This window comes from Thalassophryne amazonica, chromosome 13 (assembly GCF_902500255.1).
Source record: "Thalassophryne amazonica chromosome 13, fThaAma1.1, whole genome shotgun sequence".
Lineage (NCBI taxonomy): Eukaryota > Metazoa > Chordata > Actinopteri > Batrachoidiformes > Batrachoididae > Thalassophryne > Thalassophryne amazonica.
Genome location: NC_047115.1, coordinates 9,717,044 through 9,742,812, shown reverse-complemented (window position 1 = coordinate 9,742,812; position 25,769 = coordinate 9,717,044). Strand labels below are relative to the sequence as shown.

General features: G+C 40.0%; 1 protein-coding gene across 1 annotated transcript in view; it reads right to left on the bottom strand.

Annotated features, from left to right (window-relative positions):
• Positions 1-16,739, bottom strand: part of pdxkb (pyridoxal (pyridoxine, vitamin B6) kinase b) — a 37,793-nt gene extending 21,054 nt beyond the window's left edge. The window contains exon 1 of the mRNA XM_034184434.1: positions 16,493-16,739. Within this exon, the coding sequence (XP_034040325.1) occupies positions 16,493-16,573 (81 nt within the window). The 5' untranslated portion in view covers positions 16,574-16,739. The remainder of the gene's footprint in view (positions 1-16,492) is intronic.
• Between the last annotated feature and the right edge of the window lie 9,030 nt (positions 16,740-25,769).

Genomic DNA, 25,769 nt, shown 5'->3' with positions numbered 1-25,769 from the left:
GCTGCACACAAAAAAGCATACTGCTGAGAGGCTGATGAAATCTGACGAGTGACACTAAATCTTTTGAAACAAATATTTGTGTTCAACGTCAGGTGATATTATGTAGCCATGATGCCACAAAAATAAGAGTCAAAAATCTGTAAAGGTATTGGACACAGGAATGTGGATAAGCAACTTTATTCCTTTTGATGATTCTGCAAAAATCAAACCATTGGCAGCGGAAGAAAGGTGACAGGAACGGTTCAGTAAACATTTAGGAGTTTGTTACAGTATGTGTAACAAAATCATTTCCTCTGTTCCTCGACTCCATCCTTAAAGTTCATCCTCCATCCTCCAAGACTAAAGTTTTGAAAGTTTTCTTCACTGCTGATTGATATGGACAGCGGTAAAAGTGGATTTGACAGCACTAAGTCTCTGGAGAAATAAAGCAAGCTAGCACAAATCGCTGAAAGAATAAACTAATTCTGACAAAGAAAATGACTAAAAACTCCTCCTGATGCCGTCTGTAATATCAAAGAGATGAAATACCAGAATTTAACGACTAAAAGTTGAGGTGGGAGACTAGCGCATTCCAGTCGTGCTTACCATCATGTGTATTAATTTAAGACTGAGGGGTTTTTCTTCTGAGAATCCTACATAGAGAGAATGATTTCCCTATGAGGCTCTTCACTGAAATCCACAAACCAGATTAGTAAGATCTCTTGTTTCATGAACAGACAGACAGATGGACTGGGGTGGTGGGGGGGGGGGTTAAGTCAATGAATCCTTTTCCTGTCCGTGAAACATTAGCTTGCAATGTCTCTTGCTCCCAGTTCCTCTTTACTTGCCTCTGTAGCAACACCCACACTCCCGAGCAGCACTGAGCAAAGTAAAGAAGACCTGGTTATCAGCATCAGAGCAACTGTTGTGCCTTAGAGCAAGGCATGCTGGGAATGTGCACTGTTCTCCCCATCAATCATCCTTTCCTGATACCTATGTAATCAATCCTGTGTGCACAATTAATATGGACACAAAAAAGAAAATAAAAACTGTCAAAACTACAGTGATTCCTAATCTTGCTGCTTGGAGCAGCTATCTTCCACAACTCGGGGTACGTGAGGTTCGAGCATAAGAAAGTTGAGTTTGAATTCTGACTTTAAAGGGCGTTCCCAGAGGGCGTAACTGGGAAATTCCAACCTGCCACTGCAAGTGAAACACATTCTCAGCTGACTAAAAACACACTGATTCATTCCCTTTCTGTTAATAAACACCCATAAATCCTGCACACTGTGGCTTTAATTAAGTGACTTTGAAACACACCTATGATACTGTTAGCTCTCTGAACCCGAGCTAACATGGCCGTTTATACAATGGTGATTGGACATTTTCAGCAACGAGCCTCTTATTGCTAAAAAAAAAAAAAAAAAAAATCCATCCCTACATATCTTCTGTCAGAGTAGGATACATACAACCTGACTACATACACAGCCTCGTGACGAGATTATTATTTAGGTCACATTCTTTCAGCTGTTTACAATCCTGAGTGGAACGATTACACTCCAGGAGAGAGAGAGAGAGAGAGAGTTGTAGTGGTAAAAAGGTAGCAGATTTAATTGGCAGGAACACATCTTGCACATTTGCAGTGGAGGAAGCCCCTCTTACAAGTGACAAATTGAGCGTTTCTTTAATTGGCACGTCACAGCACAGACGGATCTCGTCTGAGTCAACACAAACGCTACCGTTTACTGCGTCGTGACTGCAGCTCCTTAAACTGTGTCGCTGCTCCGGGGCTGCAGTTTATGACTTTCACCAACCATTTTTTTTAATAATTAATTCATGGTGCCATTTCTGAAATATCAGAACATTTAATAGTAAATGGATTGCTAAAGCGTTTTCCCATCTACTGGGGATTAAGACTTTGCTCAAAGGCACCTCAGCGACAGTAATAAGAGTGACACAAGTGGTGCTCATTCACCCAAACCACTAACACTTACTATGAGGTTCCGGGCACAAACTCACTTGCCATAATTTTATTTTTCCAATGATCACAATCAAATGTGAAGACTTCAAATGTTTTGCAAGACCAACAGTCCAAAAGCCAGACATATTCAGGTTAGCTGCAGGAGTCACCAGGCCTGCTCCTGGAGGTCACCTGACCTGCATGTTTTCCACGTCTACCTGCTGCAAACTCATCATCATCTTTTTTCAGCTGCTCCTAATAGCACCAAATCAGTCGTTTCCATCTCACCCTGTCCTCTGTATTTTCCTCTGTCACACCAACCACCTGCATGTCCTCCCTCAGCACATCCATAAACCTCCTCTTTGGCCTACCTCTTCTCCTCCTGCCTGGTGGCTCCATCCTCAGCATCCTTCTCCCTATATACCCTGGGTCCCTCCTCTGCACATGTCCAAACCATCTCAGTTTTGCCTCTCTCTCTGACTTTGTCTCCAAACCGTCCCACCTATGCTGTCCCTCTGATATGTTCATTCCTAATCCTGTCCATTCTCGTCACTCCCAAAGAGAATCTCAACATCTTCAACTCCGCCTCCTGTCTTTTTGTTAGTGCCACCGTCTCTAAGCCATCCAACATAGCTGGTCTCACTACTGTCTTGTAAACTTTCTCCTTCACTCTTGCTGATATTCTTCGGTCACAAATCACTCCTGCCACCTTTCTCCACCCACTCCACCCTGCCTGCACTCTCTTCACCTCTCTACCACACTCTCCATTACTTTGAACAGTTGACCCCAAATATTTAAACTCATCTCCTTTCACAACTTCTACTCCTTGTAACCACCTTTCCACCGTGCTCCCTCTCAATCACACACATATTCTTTACATCTATATGCTTAATACTGCTAATTATGATTATTATCTTCTGATAAACGGTCCAGGGGCTACACCACCTCTTGCCCTATGATTTGCTGGATAGGCTCCAGCCCCCCGTAACCCTTGATTGGCGTAAGCGGGAATATATATATATATTTTTTTTTTATGACTTCGCTTAAAGTGCAAAAAGGTGAAAATAAGAACACTCTACAAGCACTGTCTGAGTGTCCTTGAGCAACATATCATACAGCACTGTGTCGCAGTCTCTAGGGGTGCTGTTCTGTACCTAAATGTGTCCATTTTCCCCTGAAGGTAGAACAGAAAACTGTATACAAATACATTATCACCATGTTGACTCACAATGAACTGCTTTCCAAAGAACTTTAGTTCCAACAAAACTCATTAATTTTGAGGATTCACAAACAGATAAAATTTCTTAATTTCCCTGCTGTTTTAATACCCACAATGCCATGAATCTTGATGTAGATTAAACCCGACGTCACCACTAGTCTTAAACTGCGTTCGTCTCTAAAGTGAGGCAGCCTGTCTTCATCTTCAGTGACATCACCCGGAGGAGCAACCAATCAGAGTGCCGCTGCCTCCTGCCAGCTGAACTGAAGAGACGGGAATTGTGTGTCTTGACAGCGCAGGGAGAGGAATGCCTGGCACGCTTGCGGATATCATAGTCACTCTTATCTGCCACATCCTTGAATTCTCGTCATGAATCTAAATACTAAGTGCAGGTTTTCACAGATTTCTGACCTTCACAAAATAAGACAGGTGCCAAGTTGGAGTTTGAGATCATTTTTATTTATTCTCTCTGTGGTGTTTATTACAAAATACCTCTGTAGTAGAAAAATTGTTCCTCATATTTTGCTGACATTTTTGTTGTTCTTTGAAATACACAAGAATCTTGCCTCGAGCGTTATTAGACTAAAGCAACACAGTGATAACATTCTGAATTAAAAAAAAAAAATCATCTCATTACATCATGACTCCACGCCCAGCTTATAACAGTAGACCACACCCACAGAAACATGCTGTGGCAGCCTTCATGTCTCACGTCAGTCTCCCAAAGTTCTGTTCATCTGAAAACCAAGTCATTCCAGCAGAACCCAGATCACTGGTTAGTCTCCAAGTCTCACAACTACACAGTAAGACAGGAAGCACTGGGACCTTAAAGACTTAGACCTCCATTCTCGTGCCAAGACATCAGCATCACCAAGCACCTTTGTCCACCTTTTGCCTTCCTGATTTCATTTGTGGAGCTTGATTGTCATTAGGGATGGGTATTGATGAGATTTTAATCAATATCAATGCCATTATTGATTCTGCTTATCGATCCGATTCCTTATCGATTCCCTTATCGATACCTCTTGTGAATTTTGTACTAAAAGTAGGCTTTACAGGTTTTCTATGTATTTCATTGAGTCTTAAAGTAAATAAATATGAAATTGGTCACTGTATCCTTGGTCTCTGGACATAAATAAAAATAAATAAAATGGTGTTTTGCTTTGAAGTTATTAATTCCAACTGGATTCTATCATTCTAACTTGACTTGGCAGAGAGCCGCGCAGCGTTTGGAGCTGTGTGAACAAAACGGAGGACGATTCTCATTTCTTTCTCGCAACAAGACAGGAGTCCCAGTTAGTAACTTTAATTCGCACAAAAGTGACTCACGATTGACATATTCTGGGATGAAAGTGGTGAAAAACAAAAAAGCTGAAACCCAAAATTACCCCCCAACACCACCTGCACAAAAATGTTTGAACTCTAGAAGCTCTGAAATGCAATCTGGGACTATTCCAGACAATAAACTGCAGTGAGTGCAGCATCCATTTTGGTGAGAAAAAACCCAACTTTCCTTATTCAAATTCATTCCAGTAGTATTCTGTTCTTACTAGGATGCAGCAGTTTTCTACTTTGGCAGATAGTTCTGGAGAAAATCACTGAAGAAATTAACACATTGAAAAATATGGTTTGACCGAAACAAATTGTCATTAAACTTAAATAAGACAGGGATGAAATGGAGGTGTAAGAGTCACTAGGTGTTCACAGGAAACACTTATTTCTGTATGTATGTATTTATTTCTTTATTTATGTATGTATGGTCATTGTCATGTTCAGGGTCACCCCCTAGAGCCTGGTCTGCTTGAGGTTTCTTCCTAAGAGGGAGTTTTTCCTCACCACAGTTGCCTAGTGCTTGCTTTGGGGGTCAGCAGGGTTAATATGGAGTGACTTGGGCCAAGTTTGTTGTGATTTATACATAACATTCGTATACATGAATTGAAATGTAATTGAATATTGAAGTGTATGTCTGTGTTGATATGTAGTGTGTTGTGAATTTGTGTATATGTTGTTATGACTGTTATAATTGTTGGACTCATTCTAGCAGGGGTGGGCGTTGATAAGCTTTGCTTCTGCCCACACCCTTTCGGACTCACAGGCTTGTTTATACAACATTCATATTATTGGTATGTTTCTGTTCTTTCGGATTTGTGTGTGTGCCGAATAAATCCATTCATTCATTCATTGTTATTTGGTTTTATATTTTCTGTTGTGTTTCTATTCAGGCTCTTTTTGTCTCTTTCTCTAAAATTATATATAATAACTCCCCTCGGCATCCGTCCGTCTCGTGAGACAATGGTGTAGATCCTAATTGGTTCCTCTGCACTTTCTGGAGTGGCTGTGAAGTCCGATCCTTGAATGGCAGTCCCTGCCGCACCTGGCGCAGGTGAAGTGAGTGGGTTTCTGGGGCTTGTGTTGGCGCTCTTTCCGCTTTGCTCTCTTGTTGATGGTGACTGATTCCCGTGTTGCCTCCGAGGCTTTTGTGCCCTGTTTGATAGAAAGACGCCAAGCGGGGCTGTTGTCTGCACAGCTCTCCCACGTGAGAACATCGATGTTGCAGTTTTTCATTTCTCTCTTGCAGATTTCCTTGTAGCGCAGTTTTGGGCGCCCTGCCGTCCTAGAGCCTTCATACCTACCTGCGCAGGCTACTGCTACTGTATATAATAACTAATCATTAGATTATTAATATATTAAAAATAAATTTTAAAAAATATTACAATTTGTAATACATTTGACTCTTTTACAACAAACGCTTACTATACAGAAAAATGCACCCGAACGTGATGACAGCTGCAACTGCTTAATGCTAATTTTAACATTGAAAATGCCATAGATATGCTAACACGTTAGCATTGCTCCCATTTTTAAGTTATAAAATACATCTATCAACAGTTTCAGAAGACCATAACAGGTCGGTTTAACATAAAAAAGGTAAATAATACTCACAGACATATGCTCTTTAGGGTTTTAGCGGGAGAAAATTAAGATACAGCGAAAGAAAAAAAATGCATAAGCGAAGCAATAGATCGAAGCACTGCTTCAATCTGCGAACCACTGTTTCGATTGGTTCAAGGTTCAAGGCAAAGCTGCGCTGCAGAAAAGTTGATTACGGACCCGCTGCAGGAGAGAAATAATCATTTTCCTGATAAACACCCCCAAAAACAACAGCCACTGAAGGACTGATAACGGAATCGTTAAGCAAAAAGCTTATTGATGTCAGTGGATCGAATCATTTCTTAACGATACCCGAAAGGAACCGGTTCTCGATACCCATCCCTAATTGTGATATATGTCAAACTTAAGGCAAGTAAAGGGTCAATGAGGCAAAAGCTTTCCTGATATCTTTATCCTGAATAGCAGAGATATAGAGGAACATAATAAAACAAGTTTCACTGAAATCCATAGGGGGCGTACCGAGATATAAATGAAAATCACCAAATATCGCGTTCTTAACATAAAGAGCGCCACCTATGCAAAAGTGCCCTAACTAAGCCACCGCCATTTATGCACATTTGGAGAAAACTTGTCCCAGTTACCCAAATATGCGTAAATGAGCAAGGCTTATTCAGGGCGCAGGCCCTGGGAGGGTCCCAAATGTAGCCCAAAATGCCAAAAGTTGTGACTTGAAGCCCTCAGTTAGCCTTGAAAAATATAAGGCTAAATGGGAGAACTCCATCCATACATACATACATTCATATTCCATTAAGATCAATGAGTCTTACTGAGGGCGCACAAAGATATTCAAAGGTCAAAATCCACATTTTGACTATGTCACTCTTTTGGCCCCTTTAACCCTTACCCTAAAAAGGCCCGTAATTTTCCACCCGAAGGGATCTTTGGATAAAAAAAAAAAATGTAATTTTTAACATTTGGACACTATCTTCCCCTAAAAAAAAAAAAAAACTTCAGTGGCCTACTGAAACATGATATGTCACCCCTTAAGCAGCTTCAGGTGGGTTTAGCGTTTAATATCAGGGACTCTACTAACCTGCACTGGTTAAAATGTTGCTGTGGTACAAATAGGTCTGGCAGTAGTAGTTTAACATTAGCAGTGGCACTGAACCTCGGTCACATCCATCAAAGCCCGGCAGCCATTAAGATAAACGCAAAATACATTCTGGGGTGCTTCAGGCTAAAAATAGACTCGGCACTTCTCACAAGCGACGGTCTTTCAGGATGATGGAACGTGGTGCTGCCGATACAAGCCTCGCTGCCACCACCACCGCGAAGCATGACACAGCTGCTGCTGGAATATATGAAACTATACCAATCGCCATTATCGTCGTCATCATCATCACGGCGGCAATTACAGAGTGGCAGGAATATCAGCCTTATCGTGCTTGAGTCAACACAAGGGTCAGGAAGACAAACGTCTCGCTCTGGTGGCCAGAAGGAGTCAATAACCTCTGTGTCCTTTCTTACAACTGCAAATCAGCATCTCCGGGCTTCTTCAGTGGTTACTCAGCTGATTTACGGCAGTGAACCTCCTTTGATTGTTTGCAGGATTAATCAAGAGTAAAAGAACAGATATTACGAGAACACAGCACAAATGATGGTCATTTTCAGGAGAATGCATTAGATTTAGTGCTGGTTACAGTCCAGATTTGGAAGATGGGCCATTGTGTCATCTCATATAAATTCAGAAAAACAAGACAAAACAATACATGAAAACATTTATCAATAAATAAATAAATAAATAGATAGATAGATAGATAGATAGAAGCTTGAGAAGCCTTAGATTCTGCAGGAGTCCCTGACCTGACAAAGGCAGATGCAGCAAAAATGGATATGACGTAACTTTACTCATTAGTAGACGTTGGGCCTGTCAACAACATACAGCAGCTGTGCTGATGTATGAATTTAAGGAATATCTACATAAAGTGCTCTACTACCCTGAATGCCATCATGGGTAAGATGGCCAGCCTTCCCCCACTCATCCCAAATGTTAACGATACGTTGTGCAGTCTTTTGTGTCAGAAAGAGCTCAACTGGTACCGTGTTTTCCGTACGGTTAAATTAGCGACAAATGAGGGTGACAAGCAGTTGGCGTTTGTCACTTCACTGGCGTTTCTGGGGCGTGGCCAGCTTGTGGTTACTTGGTGTTACTGTGCAGTGTTTACTGATGGATTATAAATCATGGAAAATGAGCTTATAGTGACAGCGTCTGGTTTTCCCGTCCTTTATGATCTATCATTTAACTGTGCACAATAATGTCAAGAGATGAGACATACTTTTGTGAAACTTATACGTTCCTTCATTCTTCAAGAGGCCTTTCTTGACAAGTGTGACTTGTACTCTGGGACACATGGTACTGGACTAAGTTATGTCAACTGGTTCCACAGAATGCGATTGTTTACATGGGAAAAGCAAGATGTAACAAACTGTTGCAGCTAACTGCATATTACGTTTCTAATTGAAAACAACCAAGTTTCATAACACCAGCTGTAAATACAACATTCCACTTTTAGAGTGTACAAACTGACAGACTGATATAGTAGTAGGATTAATAAATGGAATAGTTCTAACTGTGCTGAATGTTTGGTCTCCAAAGTAATAGTCAAATAAAGGTCAACTTACATTAGATTCTATGACATGTGATATGTAACGTGATAACTAAGTATGACACATGGTGCAAACTAGTCCATTTTCAAACCCTATTAACTCAACCAATACTTTGCATCACTTCAACATTTGACCCCTGTACAAACTGAAACTGACCTTTGTCACAATTTTTGCTGTTTTTACCCCATAGCTCTGTAGAATTCAGTCACAGATAGTCCAACATATATCTTTTCAGAATTGCTATGATCAGACAAATAATAATACAATAACATGCTTTTGGAGGGCGGTATGCATTTTCATGAGGCCCGACATCCATGCCCAGTCGCCCAAAATGACAGCTATTCGCCCGAGTTAGACGAGGGCGAATAGCTGTCATTGCGGGTGACGGGATGGACGGAGGGACTCAGAAAAGTGCATACCACACAACAACAGCATGTTATTTGCATTATTATCACTTTTTACTGAGATACACAATACGTAACGCGTACATAAAAAGTTGGCTCACTTTTGTCGTGTCTTGCGCTGTCTGGTGCGTGCCGCTCTCCCTCATCAAGCTGGCTGCTTTAGCTGCTGTTCACTGTCATACTAGCCATGAGAAAAATCATCCGGAATATCCACATTGGGACCAAAACACACTCGCCTTTTCATCTTTTCCTCTGCGGACAGTTCTTGGGCTGCGTGCGCTATGACGTCATTTGTTTACGCACAGCAGGCATGTATAACCAGATACCATCAACGTAAATCTATGATACCAGCCCAGCAACGCCCCGGTAAAGTGATAATAATGTGGTATATTTCTCAATATGATTGGAGTGTCTTTAAATTTTGACCTCTGTGTAATTATTTATTGACCCCTACCTGGCTAAAGCTATCACCCTGGCATGGCTATCACACATTTTTGTGTCAGCCATGGTACACTGAGACTGGATTCTAAGTGTCGTTTTGTCACCTTAAGTGGTACCGAAAACCTGATTGGCTCATGCACTATAAAAGGATTAACCGATGATCGTGACTGATGCTGACTTTTCTGTCCATCATATAATTTGCTTATTTCAGCTCCTTATGTCCGCAATTAATTTTCAGAAACAAGTCAAAATCCAGCAAAATTTTCAGACAGAAAAGCCACATAAGCTGGAAGCTAATAATATATATATATTTTTTTTAAGTGGTATGAATTATTTGTGCCACACTGTCAGCTGCAGATCATCACTGCAGGAAGCTGGATGTGCTTCTTTACAATCACGTTTCTGTGTTCCTGCAGTCATCACACGTTAACACTGCCCATGAGGATGTGAGCTCACTGGTCAGCAGGATCACTGAGGTTTAGGTAACTCTGAACACTTCAGATGTGTTCTTCCCGCCGCCATGGAGTTCAAAGGTGCGCTACCAGATCATTTTACGCCTCTGTGCAAATCATAGAAGATGAGCTACAACGCAACCCACTGAACAGAATTCCATGATATTTGCTAGATGTTTCTTCTGTATACTAGACTTGGCAAAATACTGCATTAATGGTAAATATCCACCAGGTGGAGATATTGCTCCATTTCAAGAACCTTGGGTCACAATGATAACGAACTTGTTGCCTATATTAGTATAGAGTTGGAAGAAGCACGCACACACACACACACACACACACACACACACACACACACGAGTAAACAAAAGCTGATTAAAAGTAAGATTACATCATTAAACAGCTGCAGAACTAGCCTCCTGCTGTATTAGCTATAACTTTGCAGAGTTAGTTCTACCATGTGAGTGTGTCGTACTGGTTACAGACCTGCTCAAGAGGCATGTCTCAGAAATGTGGACTTTCACATTAAACAATGCAGAGTTTCTCCACACATGCTCCCCGGCATTTGTCAAAAGTGGGCACTTCCAAATTTGGACACAGACCAAATCAGAAGTCTGCCACTGCACAAGACTTCCAGAAGTGTGCAATGGCAGAACACAGATCTGGAAGTATAGTTTAAATTACCATACTTTGCATCAGCCCACCTACATTACATCTATTCAGAACTGCAAGACATTCTGGAAGAGTATAAATTCTTCTGTGCGCAGTATTTTACTTCTTAATTAACTGATTTTAAGTGCAACCTGATAGACAAATAGCACTTAGGGTATCAATTTTATTCAATTTATTTTATCCTGTTTTGTTGGTTTTATTTTATCTTATTTTCACCACTTTTAAAATTGTATGGGGTTCATTTTAATGTGACATGGTTATGATTGATTGTGCATTTGTGCAAGGATCCCACTGGAAAGATGATCATAGCAATGATTTGAGATATTGTTTACTGTTTGTCTACTATATTTAGTGCAAAAGCTGTATTCTGCCTGGACACAGCAACTTAATTTTGTAAAAATAAATAAATAAATAATTGCTTTTTGGGACTTTTCTGGAAGTTTTCTCAAGGTAAAACAGTGGGTTCTGGAATCTTATTGTCTCTTCAAATAATAATAATATTAATAATAACAATAATGCACATGAGTAGCTTCTCTACTATGGAAACCACCTGGACAACTGAGAGCCTACACAGAAACAATGCACATGACTGTTCCCCATTTTATAAGATGATCAGTACAAAAATTTAAATAACTCTACAATTAAATTATTTTACGGAAGACGTTTTATTCTGAAGAATTTGGACACTCAGTCATCTTGATCCATTATCGGACACCCTCCAAATGACAACGGTTAATCATATCATTAGATTTCACCGACACGCACAAATAATTTAAAAATAAACTAAAATTTAACGTGGCCAAATTAAACTGTAAATCTCCCGACAACAAAAACTTAAATAAAATCATTAGCGGGCTATAAGGTGGGAGACTGGACAGGATATGTCGCCGTGTGACATTTGGGATCCAGTGATGTTTTGCTCATTTCAACAAAAGACAAATTTAAAGCGGATGCCTGATTTGTGTTTGCTAAAATCTCACCCAACTTAAACGTTCAGCTGTTTGTGGTCAGATAAGTGATTAAAATGCCGGGTTATGAAGCTTCAGCCTGGATTTGGCTTGCCTCTACTGGTGGTTGGCTCTCACTGCGGTATTGTATCACTTCCTGTTCCGGAGCACAGCAGTGTTTTGCTGTATCTGTTAGCTGTTTAATCTGCGCAGTTAGATTGATCTAGTTAACTAGATAACGATTTGTTTCACAGTGTAATCTTCACGTGCCTTAACTAAAGCACTCCCTCTGCTGAATCACCTCTAAATTATTTACACATTATTCACTTTGTGTGTTTTTAGGAATCTGCTAGCTTAGCGCAGCTACTAGCTCTTAGCCGATTTAGCATGGCGGCTTCTCCTGTCTCTCCTGCACTTTTCTGCTCTGGGTGTGAAATCTTTAGTTATTCCTCGGCCTCCTTTAGCAGTAATGGTACTTGGAATAAGTGTAGCTTATTCGTAGCTTTGGAGGCCAGGCTGGGCGAATTGGAGACTCGGCTCCGCACCGTGGAAAATTCTACAGCTAGCCAGGCCCCTGTAGTCGGTGCGGACCAAGGTAGCATAGCCGCCGTTAGTTTCCCTCTGGCAGATCCCGAGCAGCCGGGAAAGCAGGCCGACTGGGTGACTGTGAGGAGGAAGCGTAGTTCTAAACAGAAGCCCCGTGTACACCGCCAACCCGTTCACATTTCTAACCGTTTTTCCCCACACGACGACACACCCGCCGAGGATCAAACTCTGGTTATTGGCGACTCTGTTTTGAGAAATGTGAAGTTAGCGACACCAGCAACCATAGTCAATTGTCTTCCGGGGGCCAGAGCAGGCGACACTGAAGGAAATTTGAAACTGCTGGCTAAGGCTAAGCGTAAATTTGGTAAGACTGTAATTCACGTCGGCAGTAATGACACCCGGTTATGCCAATCGGAGGTCACTAAAATTAACATTGAATCGGTGTGTAACTTTGCAAAAACAATGTCAGACTCTGTAGTTTTCTCTGGGCCCCTCCCCAATCGGACCGGGAATGACATGTTTAGCCACATGTTCTCCTTGAATTGCTGGCTGTCTGAGTGGTGTCCAAAAAATGAGGTGGGCTTCATAGATAATTGGCAAAGCTTCTGGGGAAAACCTGGTCTTGTTAGGAGAGACGGCATCCATCCCACTTTGGATGGAGCAGCTCTCATTTCTAGAAATCTGGCCAATTTTCTTAAATCCTCCAAACCGTGACTATCCAGGGTTGGGACCAGGAAGCAGAGTTGTAGTCTTACACACCTCTCTGCAGCTTCTCTCCCCCTGCCATCCCCTCATTACCCCATCCCCGTAGAGACAGTGCCTGCTCCCAGACCACCACTAACCAGCAAAAATCTATTTAAGCATAAAAATTCAAAAAGAAAAAATAATATAGCACCTTCAACTGCACCACAGACTAAAACAGTTAAATGTGGTCTATTAAACATTAGGTCTCTCTCTTCTAAGTCCCTGTTAGTAAATGATATAATAATTGATCAACATATTGATTTATTCTGCCTACAGAAACCTGGTTACAGCAGGATGAATATGTTAGTTTAAATGAGTCAACACCCCCGAGTCACACTAACTGCCAGAATGCTCGTAGCACGGGCCGATGCAGAGGATTAGCAGCAATCTTCCATTCCAGCTTATTAATTAATCAAAAACCCAGACAGAGCTTTAATTCATTTGAAAGCTTGACTCTTAGTCTTGTCCATCCAAATTGGAAGTCCCAAAAACCAGTTTTATTTGTTATTATCTATCGTCCACCTGGTCATTACTGTGTTTCTCTGTGAATTTTCAGACCTTTTGTCTGACTTAGTGCTTAGCTCAGATAAGATAATTATAGTGGGCGATTTTAACATCCACACAGATGCTGAGAATGACAGCCTCAACACTGCATTTGATCTATTATTAGACTCAATTGGCTTTGCTCAAAATGTAAATGAGTCCACCCACCACTTTAATCATATCTTAGATCTTGTTCTGACTTATGGTATGGAAATTGAAGACTTAACAGTATTCCCTGAAAACTCCCTGCTGTCTGATCATTTCTTAATAACATTTACATTTACTCTGATGGACTACTCAGCAGTGGGGAATAAGTTTCATTACACTAGAAGTCTTTCAGAAAGCACTGTAACTAGGTTTAAGGATATGATTCCTTCTTTATGTTCTCTAATGCCATATACCAACACAGTGCAGAGTAGCTACCTAAACTCTGTAAGTGAGATAGAGTATCTCATCAATAGTTTTACATTCTCACTGAAGACAACTTTGGATGCTGTAGCTCCTCTGAAAAAGAGAGCTTTTAATCAGAAGTGCCTGACTCCGTGGTATAACTCACAAACTCGCAGCTTAAAGCAGATAACCCGTAAGTTGGAGAGGAAATGGCGTCTCACTAATTTAGAAGATCTTCACTTAGCCTGGAAAAAGAGTCTGTTGCTCTATAAAAAAGCCCTCTGTAAAGCTAGGACATCTTACTACTCATCACTAATTGAAGAAAATAAGAACAACCCCAGGTTTCTTTTCAGCACTGTAGCCAGGCTGACAAAGAGTCAGAGCTCTATTGAGCCGAGTATTCCTTTAACTTTAACTAGTAATGACTTCATGACTTTCTTTGCTAATAAAATTTTAACTATTAGAGAAAAAATTACTCATAACCATCCCAAAGACGTATCGTTATCTTTGGCTGCTTTCAGTGATGCCGGTATTTGGTTAGACTCTTTCTCTCTGATTGTTCTGTCTGAGTTATTTTCATTAGTTACTTCATCCAAACAATCAACATGTCTATTAGACCCCATTCCTACCAGGCTGCTCAAGGAAGCCCTACCATTATTTAATGCTTCGATCTTAAATATGATCAATCTATCTTTATTAGTTGGCTATGTACCACAGGCTTTTAAGGTGGCAGTAATTAAACCATTACTTAAAAAGCCATCACTTGACCCAGCTATCTTAGCTAATTATAGGCCAATCTCCAATCCTCCTTTTCTCTCAAAAATTCTTGAAAGGGTAGTTGTAAAACAGCTAACTGATCATCTGCAGAGGAATGGTCTATTTGAAGAGTTTCAGTAAGGTTTTAGAATTCATCATAGTACAGAAACAGCATTAGTGAAGGTTACAAATGATCTTCTTATGGCCTCAGACAGTGGACTCATCTCTGTGCTTGTTCTGTTAGACCTCAGTGCTGCTTTTGATACTGTTGACCATAAAATTTTATTACAGAGATTAGAGCATGCCATAGGTATTAAAGGCACTGCGCTGCGGTGGTTTGAATCATATTTATCTAATAGATTACAATTTGTTCATGTAAATGGGGAATCTTCTTCACAGACTAAGGTTAATTATGGAGTTCCATAAGGTTCTGTGCTAGGACCAATTTTATTCACTTTATACATGCTTCCCTTAGGCAGTATTATTAGACGGCATTGCTTAAATTTTCAGTGTTACGCAGATGATACCCAGCTTTATCTATCCATGAAGCCAGAGGACACACACCAATTAGCTAAACTGCAGGATTGTCTTACAGACATAAAGACATGGATGACCTCTAATTTCCTGCTTTTAAACTCATGAAACTGAAGTTATTGTACTTGGCCCCACAAATCTTAGAAACATGGTGTCTAACCAGATCCTTACTCTGGATGGCATTACCTGACCTCTAGTAATACTGTGAGAAATCTTGGAGTCATTTTTGATCAGGATATGTCATTCAATGCGCATATTAAACAAATATGTAGGACTACTTTTTTGCATTTACGCAATATCTCTAAAATTAGAAAGGTCTTGTCTCAGAGTGATGCTGAAAAACTAATTCATGCATTTATCTCCTCTAGGCTGGACTATTGTAATTCATTATTATCAGGTTGTCCTAAAAGTTCCCTGAAAAGCCTTCAGTTTATTCAAAATGCTGCAGCTAGAGTACTGACAGGGACTAGAAGGAGAGAGCATATCTCACCCATATTGGCCTCTCTTCATTGGCTTCCTGTTAATTCTAGAATAGAATTTAAAATTCTTCTTCTTACTTATAAGGTTTTGAATAATCAGGTCCCATCTTATCTTAGGGACCTCATAGTACCATATCACCCCAATAGAGCGCTTTGCTCTCAGACTGCAGGCTTACTTGTAGTTCCTAGGGTTTGTAAGAGTAGAATGGGAGGCAGAGCCTTCAGCTTTCAGGCTCCTCTCCTGTGGAACCAGCTCCCAATTCAGATCAGGGAGACAGACACCCTCTCTACTTTTAAGATTAGGTTTAAAACTTTCCTTTTTGCTAAAGCTTATAGTTAGGGCTGGATTAGGTGACCCTGAACCATCCCTTAGTTATGCTGCTATAGACTTAGACTGCTGGGGGGTTCCCATGATGCACTGAGTTTTTCTTTTTGCTCTGTATGCACCACTCTGCATTTAATCATTAGTGATTGATCTCTGCTCCCCTCCACAGCATGTCTTTTTCCTGGTTCTCTCCCTCAGCCCCAACCAGTCCCAGCAGAAGACTGCCCCTCCCTGAGCCTGGTTCTGCTGGAGGTTTCTTCCTGTTAAAAGGGAGTTTTTCCTTCCCACTGTAGCCAAGTGCTTGCTCACAGGGGGTCGTTTTGACCGTTGGGGTTTTTACGTAATTATTGTATGGCCTTGCCTTACAATATAAAGCACCTTGGGGCAACTGTTTGTTGTGATTTGGCGCTATATAAATAAAATTGATTGATTGATTGATTGATTTGTGTGTTAAAGGGCGTCAAACAGGTCGGTGGCCAACAGCGGGCGTCTCTGCCCGGTGTGTCGGCGTCCGATAATGGATGCTGGCACTTTGCACTTACCTGTAAGGGGAAAGATGCGCTCTTGTTGCCCACGTATCCCCGAACTACATGACTCTGGATGGACAGAACGCGACATTCCATGGCGGCTCCCGGTCAGCCGAGGAAAGATGCACAATCCGGATTTTCAACAACCGCGTCCACACATTACAATTAAAAATAATAATAACAATAAAAAACAACAGCTTGTAGAGAGCGATCAAGTCCTGCTGGCTAACTTAGCTAGCTAACCAGCTGTGTGTGTGTGTGTGTGCGTGCGTGAGGGGAGAGAGCACGAGCGCGTGTTAGACACCCGGACAACAAAACCAGCGTGACCGTTTGAACGTCACCGTTAACCTCGCCGACACGTGCTGCTCTGACGGTATTTTAGCGCCGAGACAACTCAGTTAAAGTGCGCGACAAAGCGACCGGTTCACACGCGCACGCGCTGTTACACCAACAGTGACGTAAAGGACAAACCCCGCGCGGGAGCGCACACACACACACGACCGTCTTTTTTTTTTTTTTTTTTTTTAATGCACAGGCAACTCGCGTGGCCGCCAAACCTGATGACGTCACCACGGAGACAAGGAGCGAATCACGACCGTCACGACCGTAACACCGGAGAAGCGGAAATAAATAAATCTTATAACTATATATATATATATATATATATATATATATATATATATATATATATATATATATATATATATATATATATATATATATATATATATATATATATATATATATGAGACCAATTTTAAAGTAAAAAATATGTCCATGAAGAGTGAAAATAAATAAACAATCTGAAAATTTAATTTTTAAAAATCCATGAGGAGAGAAAATGATTTGTAAAAAAAAATAAATAAATAAATTCCAAAGGAGTACACAAATACACAATTAAAAAAGATATACATTTATTTATATATAACCAATTGAAATTAATATAAAAGGAATGAGTGAAAATAAAATATTTGAAAGTAAAATTTTAAAAATTTCTTTGAATGAAAATAAGCAATTAAAAAAATCATTCCAAAGGAGTGAAAATAAATAAACGATTAAAAAAAAATGCATGAGTAGTGAACACAAACCAATTATAAAAATAAAACAAAGGAACAAAGAGTGAAAATAAATGTGAAAATAAACCATTTGAAAAAAATTGAAAAAGTGTGAAACTAAACAAACAAACAAACATTTCACAGAGTGAAAGCAAACCATTTGCAAATAACATAAAAAAAAACATTCTGTGAGGGGAGAAAAAAATAAATCGCTTGAAAATAAAATAAAATAATAACCCTGGGAAATAAAAACAAAGAATTAAAAAAAATCCCAGAAGAGTGAAACAAAATCACCAATTTTAAAATAAAAAAAACATTCCATGAGGAGTGAACACAAAACATTTGAAAATAATATATAACAAATGAGGAGTGACAATAAATAAATAATTTTGAGAAAAAAAAACACATTTAAAAAAAATTCCTTGAGGAGTGAAAATAAACAATTTTAAAAAAAAAATTCCACAGCAGCGAAACTAAAAAAACAAAATTAAAACTAAAAAACAAAAATCAACGAGGAGTTAAAACAACCCATTTTCAAAAAAAAAAATTCTGAGGATAATAAACAATTTGGAAACAAAATTTTACAAATAAATACATTTTGTCTGCTTTCATTTTACCAGCTGAGAAGCAGCCGCATAATGCGATGTTGTCACCACAAAGCTCCATTTTTCACAATGACCAAAACTACCAGCTGGCAATCTTCCACAGTCTCAGGCCGAGAGTCACGATTTTTGTCACTGTTCTGACCGCGGACACGCCCTTTCAACAGCTCTTGTGTGTATAGTCTTGTGAAGCTTGTAACTTCATGATTTCTTGGTGGCTTCCCTGACTACTCTCCTTGTATGTTCACTTTTCTTTGGATTGTGAGCAGCTCTGAGCAGATTTCCAGCTGTGCTGTACTTGCCATTTCATTTCTTATTGTTTGAGTTCATTGTTACTAGTCGTCGCCATGGGCGTGAAGACACTTGGGCTACGGGCAGAGAATTAACATAAGTGTTGCTCAATCAGAACATGGTCTTGTTCATGACAGAATGTCTTGGAAAACGCAATTCCGGTGGAAATCTCTTCTTTGACTCCAATGACTTTGACTTTCAACCAAATAACTGAACTTTGACTTTGCCAGAATAATTCCAGAATCAATGCGTGTGTCAAGCCTCACCTAAACCAAATAGAAAATCAAATGCTTTAACCTTAACCCCAATGATCCTGACCTTTGCTAAAAGGAAAATTTCAGCTCAGGTCAGCTTGCACCCAAATACCAAGTTTGGAAGAAAGCATCCAAGTGACCTGGGAGGAGTAGACCAACCGACCAACCAACCAACTGACCAACAGACATGAGCTTGACCCCAGTGATCCACATTTGGCAAATTTAATCTGAGTTGGGCAATTCTAAAACCCAAATACACACACGCCACGTTTGATGGAAATCAGAGTTAAAATTCACCTTTGATCCCTGTGGCTTTGACCTTTGCCAAAATGAACTCTGTAATTCCGAGGTTAACCTTCATCAAAACACTAAGTTTGCCAGAAATAGGCCAAAAAAACATGGGAGGAGTCAGGGAACAAAGAAGTAAACAAACATTGCTCATCGTATTCTTTCACCATTGTTTGTCCTCGTATTGTTTTGGTGATCAATCACCTTTTTGCAGAGTTGTTGGGAAAGTCTCCAGGAGATTGTCAGGTTTCTCAAAAAGCGAGGGACCGATTTTCACAGTTTATGAAAAGGTGAGTCGAAACTGAACAGAAAATGTATTTAAATTTAAATTTTCAGGTATGATCAGGTTGAAGGCCAACAGGAAGTGAAGGATTTTCATTTTTGACTATCAGTTTGTGCCTTGGTGTGTGCATGAATGAATGAGTGAGTGAGTGAGTGAGTGAGTGAGTGAATAAATGAATGAATGAATGAGTGAGTGAGTGAGTGCCCCTCTACAGTATGCTGGTAATGACTATTTTTTATCACCTTTTATCTTTTTGCTTTGGATGTAACCTATGACTGATCATTCTTCAGTGTTTGAGGTTGTGACTCACAGCATTTTGTATCAGAGTCGTGACTGACGGGGGTTGTGGGGGGCCGGCAGTGGTGAGGAGGGTCTGACTTGGCAAACACAGCCTCCGTTAACACTCAAAGCAGCTGAAAAATGTGGAGGACAGACAAGAGATGGCACCAAGAGGGCCACATGCTGCACTGAGCGCCACCTGCTGTCCATCCTGCATCATACAGTCTATACTTTGGAGTGCCCCCACAAGGATCATAGTTAAAATCTGCACAAATTTTATATATATATGGCCTTGAGCCACATGTTTTAAATTTTTTAAGACATCAATAAATAAATAAATAACCAGGCTTTTGATGTTAAAATTTCTAAAATGATGCCCATTAAACTCTCTGTGAAAAATAACCTCTACATCATGAATTACACTGCAGCAGAAAACTGAAACAATCCTGTAAATGGTGATAGAAGCACCAAATTCGGTACATTTCCAAAACAGTGTTTATGTCTTGGACTTTATTTACATCAGTTACGACAAAAAACAAACAGTATGTGCTCTATGGTAAATCTGTGTGGAGCAGATAGTTCTCAAAAACTAAAAGGCTGTGCAATAAGGAGACAAGTGAGGAAAGCCATCGGGATTCCCAGATAACCCTGTGACTGGAGAAATTGGGCAGAGTGAAAGTTTTGAATTTGGCATCACCACTCTTGCTTGCAGTGGATCCGGAAAGTATTCACAGCACTTCCCTTTTTCCACATTTTGTGTTACAGCCATATTCCAAAATCAATGAAATTTCTTTTTCCCCCCCAAAATTCGACACACAATACCCCATAATGACAATATGAAACAGGTTTTTTTTTTGATTTTTGCAAATTTATTAAAAAATAAAAAAAGTGTTTGTTCAATTCATTTAATTTATATCACACCGAATCACAAGAAAGCTGCCTCAAGGCACTTTACACAAGTAAGGTCTAACCTTACTAACCCCTAGAGCAGGGGTGGGCAATCATGTGCCATAAAGGGCCGAGACACTGCAGGTTTTCCATGCAACCAATCACCTCAGCAGGTGATTTCATTAAAGATCAGGTGTTTCAGCAGGTGATTTCATTGACAACCAGGTGTTTATGTTCAGAGCAGAAGCTCATCAGCAACCCACCTGCTGAGGTGATTGGTTACACGGAAAACCTGCAGTGTCTTGACCCTCGACGCCCACCCCTGCCCTAGAGCAAAAACAAAGGTGACAGTGGTAAGGAAAAACTCCCTCTGATGATTTGAGGAAGAAACCTCAAGCAGACCAAACTCAAAGGGGTGGCCCTCTGCTTGGGCCATGCTACCAACACAATTGACAAAACAAATATACAGGAAATTTTGGAAGTCTATGCTGGTGTCCAGAAGAAGACACCACTCCCATCTCTGGATGGAGCCGCATCAGAAAGACAACAAATACGGTGTAATTTGTCAGCATTAAGCAACAAGAAAAACAGAACAAATACTAAGGTGATTGCCGGCCACTAGCCCTAAGCTTCACTAAAACAACCAGAATTTAGATAAAGTTAACATACTATTCCAGTATGCTAGCCATATGAAAGGGAAAATAAGTGCATCTTAAGTCTGGACTTGAAAGTCTCCACAGAATCTGACTGTTTTATTGATGCAGGGAGATCATTCCACAGATAAGAAAAAGCTCTGTGACCTGCAGTCTTTTTATTCACCCTAGAGACACAAAGTAGTCCTGCACCTTGAGAACGCAGAGCCCGGGTCGGTATGTAGGCTTTAATTAGGTCAGCTAGGTAGGGAGGTGCCAGTCTGGGAACATTTTATAGGTTAGTAGCAGAACCTTAAAATCTGATCTCACTGGGACAGGAAGCCAGTGAAGAGATGCCAAAATGGGTGTAATGTGGTCGAACTTTCTGCTTCGTGTCAAAAGTCTTGCTGTAGCATTTTGAACCAATTGGAGAGCCCTAATGCTAGACTGCGGTAAACCAGAAAGTAGAACATTGCAGTAGTCCAATCTAGAAGAGACAAACGCATGAATCAGGGTCTCAGTATAAGCCACAGACCAGATGGGACAAATCTTCACTATATTTCAAAGGTGGAAGAAAGCAATCCTCATAATATCTCTAATGTGGAGGTCAAAGGACAACGAAGGATCAAAAATTACCCCAAGGTTCCTCACTTTGTCATTGTGATGTATGACACACGAGCCGAGGCTGAGCGTTAACTGGTCAAATTGATGCTGATGTCTCACTGGACCAAGAACCATCATTTCAGTCTTATCAGAGTTTAAAAGTAGGAAATTGCTAGACATCCAGCTTTTCACTGATGCAAAGCAATTTTCTAAGGATTTTATGTGAATGAGATTACCATCAGTTATCGGCATCATCAGCATAACAGTGAAAGGTAATCCCAAAATGCCGCAATATGTACCCAATGTGCATATGTTGCACTTAGTTATTCACGGCATCATTTTGGCTTTTAGATTTTGATTTCTTTTAATTCGTGATGTTGAGATTTCTTTTCACTGTGAGATTAAAGGGCATCGTTTTAGAAAGTTTTATATAAAAAGCCTGAATGTATTTATTTATTTATTTATTGATGGCTTAAAAATGTTCAAATATGTAAAAGCTCAAGGGATGTTCAAACGTTTTCACAGCACTGTATATATACAGTTGTATGTAAAGGTTTGGGCACCTCTGATGATTTCCATGATTTTCCTTTATAAATCATTGGTTGTTTGGATCAGCAATTTCATTTAAATATATCATATCGCAGACAAAAGCAGTGATATTTGAGAAGTGAAATGAAATTTCTAGGATTTATAGTAAGTGTGCAGTAATTCTTAAAACAAAATTAGGCAGGTGCATAAATTTAGACACCCCAACAGAAAAAATACATCAATATTTAGTAGATCCCCCTTTTGGAGAAATAACAGCCTCTAAACGCTTCCTATAGCTTCCAATGAGAGTCTGGATTCTGGTTGAAGGTACAACCCCAATTCCAATGAAGTTGGGACGTTGTGTAAAATGTAAAAAAAACCCCAAAAAAACAGAATACAATGATTTGCAAATCCTCTTCAACCTATATTCAATTGAATACACCACAAAGACAAGATATTTAATGTTCAAACTGATAAATGTTATTGTTTTTGTGCAAATATTTGCTCATTTTGAAATGGATGCCTGCAACACGTTTCAAAAAAGCTGGGACAGTGGTATGTTTACCACTGTGTTACATCACCTTTCCTTCTGATGCACTCAATAACCGTTTGGGAACTGAGGACACTAATTGTTGAAACTTTGTAGGTGTAATTCTTTCCCATTCTTGCTTGATGTACGACTTCAGTTGTTCAACAGTCCGGGGTCTCCGTTGTCGTATTTTGTGCTTCATAATGTGCCACACATTTTCAATGGCCGACAGGTCTGGACTGCAGGCAGGCCAGTCTAGTACCTGCACTCTTTTACTACGGAGCCACGCTGTTGTAACACGTGCAGAATGTGTCTTGGCATTGTCTTGCTGAAATAAGCAGGGACGTCCCTGAAAAAGACGTTGCTTGGATGGCAGCATGTGTTGCTCCAAAACCTGGATGTATCTTTCAGCATTGATGGTGCCATCACAGATGTGTAAGTTGCCCATGCCATGGGCACTAACACACCCCCATAACATCACAGATGCTGGCTTTTGAACTTTGCACTGGTAATAATCTGGATGGTCTTTTTTCCTCTTTTGTCCGGTGAAAATGACATACATGATTTCCAAAAACAATTTAAAATGTGGACTCATCAGACCACAGCACACTTTTCCACTTTGCGTCTGTCCATTTCAAATGAGCTCGGGCCCAGAGAAGGCGGCGGCATTTCTGGATGTTGATGTATGGCTTTCACTTTGCATGGTGGAGTTTTAACTTGCACTTGTAGATTTAACAACGAACTGTGTAAACTGACAATGGTTTTCTGAAGTGTTCCTGATCCCACGCAGTAAGATCCTTTACACAATGATGTTGGTTTTTAATGCAGTGCCGCCTGAGGGATCGAAGGTCACAGGCATTCAATGTTGGTTTTCAGCCTTGCCACTTATGTGCAGAAAGTTCTCCAGATTCTCTGAATCTTCTGATTATATTATGGACTGTAGATGATGGAATCCCTAAATTTCTTGCAAATGAATGTTGAGAAACATTGTTCTTAAACTGTTGGACTATTTTTTCACGCAGCTGTTCACAAAGTGGTGATCCTTGTCCCATCTTTCCTTGTGAACAGCTGAGCCTTTTGGGGTTGCTCCTTTTATACCCAATCAGGACACTCACCTGTTTCCAATTAGGTATTCTTTGAGCATTCATCAACTTTGCCAGTCTCTTGTTGCCCCTGTCCCAACTCTTTTGAAATGTGTTGCAGACATCCATTTCAAAATGAGCAAATATTTGCACAAAAACAAAAAAAGTTTATCAGTTTGAACATTAAATATCTTGTCTCTGTGGTGTATTCATTTGATTATCAGTTGAAGAGGATTTTTGTTTTTATTTACATTTAACACAACGTCCCAACTTCATTGGAATTGGGGTTGTATTTTGGACCATTCTTCTTTACAAAACATCTCAGGTTTATTGGTTTCCGAGCATGGACAGCCCGCTTAAAATCACACCACAGATTTTCAATAATATTCAGGTCTGGGGACTAAAATGGCCATTCCAGAACATTGTATTTATTCTGCATGAATGCCTTATACAGCCCCTGGCAAAAATTATGGAATCACCGGCCTCGGAGGATGTTCATTCAGTTGTTTTTGTAGAAAAAACGCAGATCACAGAAGTGACACAAAACTAAAGTCATTTCAAATGGCAAGTTTCTGGGTTTAAGAAACACTATAAGAAATCAGGAAAAAAATTGTGGCAGTCAGTAACGGTTACTTTTTTAGACCAAGCAGAGGGAAAAAAATATGGAATCACTCAATTCTGAGGAATAAATTATGGAATCATGAAAAACAAAAGAACGCTCCAACACATCACTAGTATTTTGTTGCACCACCTCTGGCTTTTATAACAGCTTGCAGTCTCTGAGGCATGGACTTAATGAGTGACAAACAGTACTCTTCATCAATCTGGCTCCAACTTTCTCTGATTGCTGTTGCCAGATCAGCTTTGCAGGTTGGAGCCTTGTCATGGACCATTTTCTTCAACTTCCACCAAAGATTTTCAATTGGATTAAGATCCTGACTATTTGCAGGCCATGACATTGACCCTATGTGTCTTTTTGCAAGGAATGTTTTCACAGTTTTTGCTCTATGGCAAGATGCATTATCATCTTGAAAAATGATTTCATCATCCCAAAACATCCTTTCAATTGATGGGATAAGAAAAATGTCCAAAATATCAACATAAACTTGTGCATTTATTGATGATGTAATGACAGCCATCTCCCCAGTGCCTTTACCTGACATGCAGCCCCATATCATCAATGACTGTGGAAATTTACGTTCTCTTCAGGCAGTCATCTTTATAAATCTCATTGGAACAGCACCAAACAAAAGTTCCAGCATCATCACCTTGCCCAATGCAGATTTGAGATTCATCACTGAATATGACTTTCATCCAGTCATCCACAGTCCACGATTGCTTTTCCTTAGCCCATTGTAACCTTTTTTTTCTGTTTAGGTTCTAATGATGGCTTTCGTTTAGGTTTTCTGTATGTAAATCCCATTTCCTTTAGGCGGTTTCTTACAGTTTGGTCACAGTCGTTGACTCCAGTTTCCTCCCATTCGTTCCTCATTTGTTTTGTTGTGCATTTTCGGTTTTTGAGACATATTGCTTTAAGTTTTCTGTCTTGACGCTTTGATGTCTTCCTTGGTCTACCAGTATGTTTGCCTTTAACAACCTTCCCATGTTTGTATTTGGTCCAGAGTTTAGACACAGCTGACTGTGAACAACCAATATCTTTTGCAACATTGCGTGATGATTTACCCTCTTTTAAGAGTTTGATAATCCTCTCCTTTGTTTCAATTGACATCTCTCGGGTTGGAGCCATGATTCATGTCAGTCCACTTGGTGCAACAGCTCTCCAAGGTGTGATCATTCCTTTTTAGATGCAGACTAAGGAGCAGATCTGATTTGATGCAGGTGTTAGTTTTGGGGATGAAAATTTACAGGGTGATTCCATAATTTATTCCTCAGAATTGAGTGAGTCCATATTTTTTTCCCCTCTGCTTGGTCTAAAAAAGTAACCGTTATTGACTGCCACAATTTTTTTTCTTGATTT